Genomic DNA, 6,506 nt, shown 5'->3' with positions numbered 1-6,506 from the left:
GATCGGTGATCTAATGCACTCCTATGATAATCCACAACACACTTTGTTTGATTTTGCTCTCCTATTTTATGTGTAGATTTCTTATAGATGAAGAAAAAAAATGATGAATAGATTATTTCTATGAGTTGAACATCAAAATCCCTTAAACTTCCCAATGGAAGTTACGCTATTTTTATTATTAAAAAGAGAGTGGCAGTTAACTTCAATAACTGTCAAAGATAGAAGAGTCAATTTCACTTATAAGGGTTAATTTTGTCTCTCTTCTCTCTTTTTTTAAGCTTTAAAGGATTAGGTCAACCCATCATAGATGACCGGATCCGATAATTAATTTAACAAATAACATAAACAATATTTATAATTATTTCCACCTAGGGTTAAGGGTATTTTTAAACTCTTACCTGTTAAGTTTTGAAAATTCAAATACCTATCATCAACTATTAAGATTAATAAAATTTGTGAGTTTGAAAGGTATAATTGTCATTGAATATTTTATACTAAAAAATAAAATTTTATCTCTTTTTCCCTTCTAAAATTTAAAAATAAATAATTCCCCCACCTAAGTTTTGAAAACTTCACTTTCCCCCCTAAGGTTTAGTTCTTTTTTCCTTCCTTCTCTGATGACCTTCTCCATCGTCAGCCAACTTCGGCTTCCCACCCATCTTATTCTCTAGTGCTCTCTCCCCCTCTCAGTGATCTCCTTAAAGTGGATGAATCGAATCCACAATGGATAAATCAAATCAATGATTGATGAATTGAATCGACAATAGTAGTGGACGAATCGATGATGGTTTTGGACGAAGACGGACTTTCATGACTTGGGAGTCGACGATGGTAGCCATGTCAAATTGAAGCATGGGTCAACAAAGCGCACGATCCATGCTTTGATTCAATGATTTTTGGCTATCATTCCTCAAGGAGAATATCATTGAGAAGGGGGAGAGAGTGTCGGAGGAGAAGATGGGTGGGAAGCCAAAGTTGCCCAGTAACATAGAAGGTCGTTTTAGAAGAAAGGGGAAGAAAACTAAACCAAAAGGGCGGGTGGGTGGCAGGGGCGGGGGTGGGGAATTATTAGTTTTTTAAATTTAGATGGAGAGATGAGATGAAATTTCATTTTTTAAATATTAAATGATGATTATACCTTTCGAACCAATAAATTTTTGTTAACTTTAACAATTAATGAGTGAATTTTTGAATTTTTGAAACTCAATAACGGAAAGTTTAGCGATGCACTAAACCTTGGTGGGAATAAGTCTTTTGGCCTAAAAATTATTTTATTTCCCGTAAATCTAGAAGCAAAATCAATCACAAGAAGAAATACCTATTTAGGAAAATCAGAACATCTTCACCTCCCAATAATTAAATAAATAGTAATGTTATAATTAACATGTTCCAACTCCAATTTCATCACATTAAATGTTAATTATAAAAGAAATTATTAGAAAAACTCAAAATGAATTCAATCAACCAAAATCATGCCTCCAACCATGACCACCACCACCACTACCACTGCTTAGAGGCAGCCTGCCCCAAATTTCAGCCCCGCCCGACAAATCTGAGCACGCATCAGAAACCTGCCTCGCCTGTATCCGGATCCCATTAAAATAACCTTGTCTTGGACTCCTTGAAGCTTGAAAACTTGCTGTTCCACCACCAGAAATGCAAGAAGAATCATAGCCTGAACCAAAAACTGAAGCACATTTCTTGGTTGATGTGTTCCATTGAGGTGAACTGGGAGAACGCCTTTGTTTGTTTGTGCCTGGGCTATGGTTTTGACTTCTCACCTTCGCTTTCGCTGACTGTGTTGGTGCCATGTAGCCGGGTTGTTTTTGGTGCAGTTGGCGCGTTGAGTAAGAGTTAGAGTCTAGCAAGTCGCGGTTGTGCTGCATGGGCATGGCAGTGGTGGCGACGCTGCTAGAATGAATTTCTAGGGTTTTCTCTGATAACATGTCGTCGGTTGTGGAGGTGGTGGTGAGTGTCATGTAAGACGCTTCATGTTGGGGTACGTGATGGCCGTTATAGGACTGCACGTACATCCAACGCTCCAGCCAGTTCCATCCCCATTGTGCTCTTTCTCGCTCGTGGCCGTATAGTGCAACGCCATCTTCACCATTTTTGTGGTCAGGTTGTGTGAGTTGCTGTTGCTGCTGTTATTGCCAGAAAGGATCAAAGAATTAATATTAAGGGCCCAAATTAAGTATTAATAATTCTAAAATAATTATGGGAAATTATTATAACTAATTTAATATATAAAGTTGCAGAAAAAGAAGAACCGACACAAATTTAAGAGAGCAATGATGTAACTTTATTGAAAATATAGGTAATATATTATTATATAATTAAATATTATTTTATTTTTAATTTAAAATAATTTAATTATATAATAACATATTATTTATATACTTAATTAAGAAAAAAAATATATAGTTTTATTGAATTTAAAAACATTAATATGAATATAATTCTATTAAAAAAAAGACAAAACTAATGAACTCTTTTTATGAAGAGTAACACTATAGACACAAACAATAAGTACAAATTTATGATGAATATTGTATATAAATAATAATATATCATTATTTTTATTTTAAAATTATATAATTATATAGTAATATATTATCGTTTATATATAAAAATATATTGTTTATATACATAATTTTATTATCGTAAGAGTGAGATCAATCGCCCAAATATTCCCCTTACAGGGCCTTCCATGGTTGTCGCAACTAAAATTATGACACCAACATTAAGCAAAATTTTGAAGGAATATAATAATATAGAGTATTCCTTTTATACTGTCTCGAATTTGTTAAGAAAATTAATTCTGGCATACTAATTAAGTATGCAATGGCAGTGATCTATAATTTGTATAGCTAACTAGAGACCAATTACCTGATAGGCATAAGCATAAGCAAGGGCTCTCTCTCTTTTCATCAAAGAATCATGTTTTCTTGAAGCATTTTCATTGAGTTTCTCAGACTTTTGATGGCGACCGCCTACATATTGCTTCAACGGGCACCTAGGCTTGTTCAGCTTTTCATCTTCTTCGTGTCCGTATTCTTTTTCCCCTCTCTTGTGATGCTTCCCGTGAGCCAACTGCAGCCTGCGAGCTCTTTCTCTTGCCTGCACTCGCACCAGCGCTTGCATGCATCGCATAGTCATTTGGGCTTGCTTTCGCACATTGTGCCCTCTTACTAACGCCTGTAGCCTCACCAAGCCCTTCAAGGCTCGCAAAGCTCGCCGAGCCTATACATATTCACTCATATAATTTGCTATCCAACAAAAAAGGGAAACAATCAATGAACTGATTCAAATTGATTAAAAGAATGAAGATTACCAGGTAGCCTCTGTAATGAGATTGAATAAGAGTTGCAGCGCATTCTTCCTTGGAGTGGCGGCCATAACCAGGCAATCGAACAACTTTGGCTGCTGCTTTAGCTGCGGCGACAGCTGCTGCAGCAACTGCAATTGCATGATCTTTGTCCTCGGAATTACTCACCGTAGTCGATCCCGTGCTCTCATCATTTGTCACATCCGGTGAACTCCCGGCTGGATAATGTTCAAATGAAACTACTTCAGGAGCTTCTTGTAATTGCCATTTCTCTACATTATCTTTCTGTGAAAAACCATATTTTTTACAGTCGGTTTTTAATTTCAAAAATCATTATTAACAAACGGTTTCTTCATATACTAACAATAATTATAATCAATATCAATCAAATTATTTATAAAATAATATTAATAATACCTAAAGAAATTTATGGCATTTTATTTAAATTTTTGATTATATATAAAAATTTATATACCAAGGTGGCTCAAGGTATATTAATTCACTTAGTATTATGTAAATGTGGCATGATAGCGATGAGACATATAAAAAGCGCATGCATATGGAGAAGAAGGGTAGATGTGATGGGTGCGGTGGTATGAATATGATCATAAAATGTGAATGATGGCAGGGGACCATACATTTCATATTAATGGTACATATGCATTAATGCTCCTGGAATGGATGCCTACATTCAGTACAGTTGTAAAGCCTTGATGGCTTGTTTTCAATATGAGTTCCATATTGCCCTCAATAATTGTTAAACTTACTTTCAACCCCCCTTTTTTTTTCTTTATGAATCTTACGTGTGATACATACATACATATATATATATATATATATATATATATATATATATATATATACACACACACACACACACACTAATTATTCAGAAATTTATTTAATAAAATTTATATGTATATAATTGGAGATTTTATAATGCATATATCTGAATTTTTGTTTTAAAATTAGATTTTATTAACCGTGTTTCATAATATTACCAGATAAAATTGTGTCTTTTATCTTAAAAAGTCTAATTAATTTTTTAAAATAGTATTAATAATATTATATTAAAAAGAAAATATATATATAAATAATGATAATTATTCATGTTGTTTAAAGCTTTATGGGGCCCAGTAAGCATGCTTAGGCCGGCAAATTTTATGAATGAGAGAGAGTTTCACCCACATTTATTTAATTATTTATATATAATTATATATATAAAAAATAAATTATATATATATATGTTATTATATAATTGAATGTTTTTAAATTAAAAATAAAATAATATTTAATTATATAATAATTTATTTATATATATATATATATATATATATATATATATGTATCTAAAATAAATATTTATAATATTATTTGTCGAAAAAACATGTTGTCAAGAAAGAGAAACACAGACAAAATATTTAATTGTTTACCAATTAATTATAAGTAATTAGTTATTAAAACATGAAATCATTGCACAAATTAGAAGTCAAAATAGCATAAAATTAAAATTAATTACCTTTTTCTCTGGTAATTCTTTGTTGGCAGATGGTTGAAAGACTTTCTTTACTGACGAGAACCAGCCACTCCGTTTTTTACCCATCTCCCGGAAAGAATAAGCTATTTAATTATAAATTAACAAACCAGAAATCAAGCCCATAATTAAACTAAAACCATCTAAAATGGCGGCATTTAAGGCTTAATGAATTACAAAATACTAAAAATAATGAAAGACCAACATAATTAATCACCCCATTAATGTATCCCATCTACCTAATTTATTAAAAATCAATATTGCATTCTAAATTTTCTCATGAAAAACCAAAATCACACAAATTATTTTTCTATGGCTCTCACAATTTCAAGAATTTCCATATATTTTTTCAGGTGATAAAATTCACATTTAAGGAAAAATAATTAAAAATTAAATGCCTCTAAAAAGTGATATCCATGAGAACATATGAAATATTTGCTTACTGAGTTTCAGACGAGTGGGAACAAGTGATTTGTGTATAAAAAAATGAAAATTAGAATTTAATTTAAGATTCAACATTGAGTAGCAGTGATCTTTATAAAAAAAGAAAAACCATATTTGTTTTTCAGCATTTAAGAAAGGTCAAAAAATATTTGAATCAATTATGAATAAAACTGATACCCCCAGAAAACATACATAATTTGTTGTCAGTATAGTCATAGAAGTGCATATCACAATTTAATGTAGATTCAACATTAAGTTGAAGTGATTTTCATACAATATTTATATTTTTTAGCATTTGAGAAAGAAAAAAATATACAAATATATGAATCAAGTGTGTATAATAAAGCTGATACCAATAAGAAAACATGGTTTGCTTTCAGTTTCAGAAGAGTGAAAAACATAAAGTCAAACCTAGAAAAGGGAAAACGAACCTGAGAGCAGGAAGAGAGGAGTTAATCATGGGGCTGGGAAGTTTTGAGTATCATTTTTTTTTTTTTTACTAGCATTTCGGATGGAGATCAGTAGTTGTGGTTGAAAGAGAAGGAGTGATAAAATTAGAAATAGAGAGAGACAGAGAGGAGTAACTAGAATCCCAGCGCATCCGCCGTTCGTATTTATCAAATTCACGGGGGCTCTTTCAAAATTATAAATAGTTGACGTTAACCCTTGCTGATTTATTATATTGTCTTACCTCACCTCGCCCCTTCTTTGTTATGTACACCACCCAAATTTTTGTTTTGTTTGGAGGAACTTTATTCTGGCTGGTCAACTATACTAAGTTAACCCCAAATATACATTATCCAAATTCGACAATTCTATCATACATTACTTGTACAATAATACAAAAAGGAAAATTTTTAAATAATACATTTACGACATTATTACAATTTGCTCTTAAAATATTATAGAATTAATGAAATTTTTAGGATCATTAGAGATAGTACTTCGTGGGTACTCATCTGAAAATTAGTATATATTTTATTTTTATGCACCAATATTTGATTAGACTGTGGGTATCACTATCTTACAATATATGATATATATTTTACAAAATAATACGATATAAATAAAAAATAATATATAACTGAAAATATATCAAATTAATATAATACAATAGATATATTATATGATATGATATGATACAAATAAAAAAAGTATTTTCAGGTGTATTAAATTAATATAATACAGTAGAATATCATA

At 31.3% G+C, this 6,506-nt stretch overlaps 1 protein-coding gene across 2 annotated transcripts; it reads right to left on the bottom strand.

Moving 5' to 3' along the window:
- Window positions 1–1,321: 1,321 nt before the first annotated feature.
- LOC123201811 (protein IQ-DOMAIN 21-like) lies at window positions 1,322–5,902 on the bottom strand. Of its 2 annotated transcripts, none has more exons than XM_044617372.1 (5): window positions 5,738–5,902; window positions 4,848–4,948; window positions 3,335–3,613; window positions 2,890–3,243; window positions 1,322–2,144 (listed from the first exon to the last, which is right to left on the bottom strand). In XM_044617372.1, the coding sequence occupies exons 2-5, from the start codon at window positions 4,929–4,931 to the stop codon at window positions 1,461–1,463; spliced, it is 1,401 nt and encodes a 466-aa protein (XP_044473307.1). In that variant the 5' UTR covers window positions 4,932–4,948; window positions 5,738–5,902; the 3' UTR covers window positions 1,322–1,460. The 2 variants fall into 2 exon arrangements, with proteins under 2 accessions (XP_044473307.1, XP_044473308.1); XM_044617373.1 differs by having other exon boundaries at window positions 1,322–2,141.
- Window positions 5,903–6,506: the final 604 nt, after the last annotated feature.

This window comes from Mangifera indica, chromosome 18, assembly GCF_011075055.1.
Source record: "Mangifera indica cultivar Alphonso chromosome 18, CATAS_Mindica_2.1, whole genome shotgun sequence".
NCBI lineage: Eukaryota > Viridiplantae > Streptophyta > Magnoliopsida > Sapindales > Anacardiaceae > Mangifera > Mangifera indica.
The sequence above is the reverse complement of the archived record's forward strand: the minus strand, read 5'-3'. Positions and strand labels throughout refer to the sequence as shown.

Coding starts and splice junctions, on each gene's coding strand:
- LOC123201811 (XM_044617372.1), bottom strand. CDS start 4,931: ATGGGTAAAAAACGGAGTGGCTGGTTCTCGTCAGTAAAGAAAGTCTTT. Junction 3,614..4,847: donor AAGAATTACCAGAGAAAAAG/GTAATTAATTTT, acceptor GGTTTTTCACAG/AAAGATAATGTAGAGAAATG. Junction 2,145..2,889: donor CTTATGCTTATGCCTATCAG/GTAATTGGTCTC, acceptor TGGCAATAACAG/CAGCAACAGCAACTCACACA.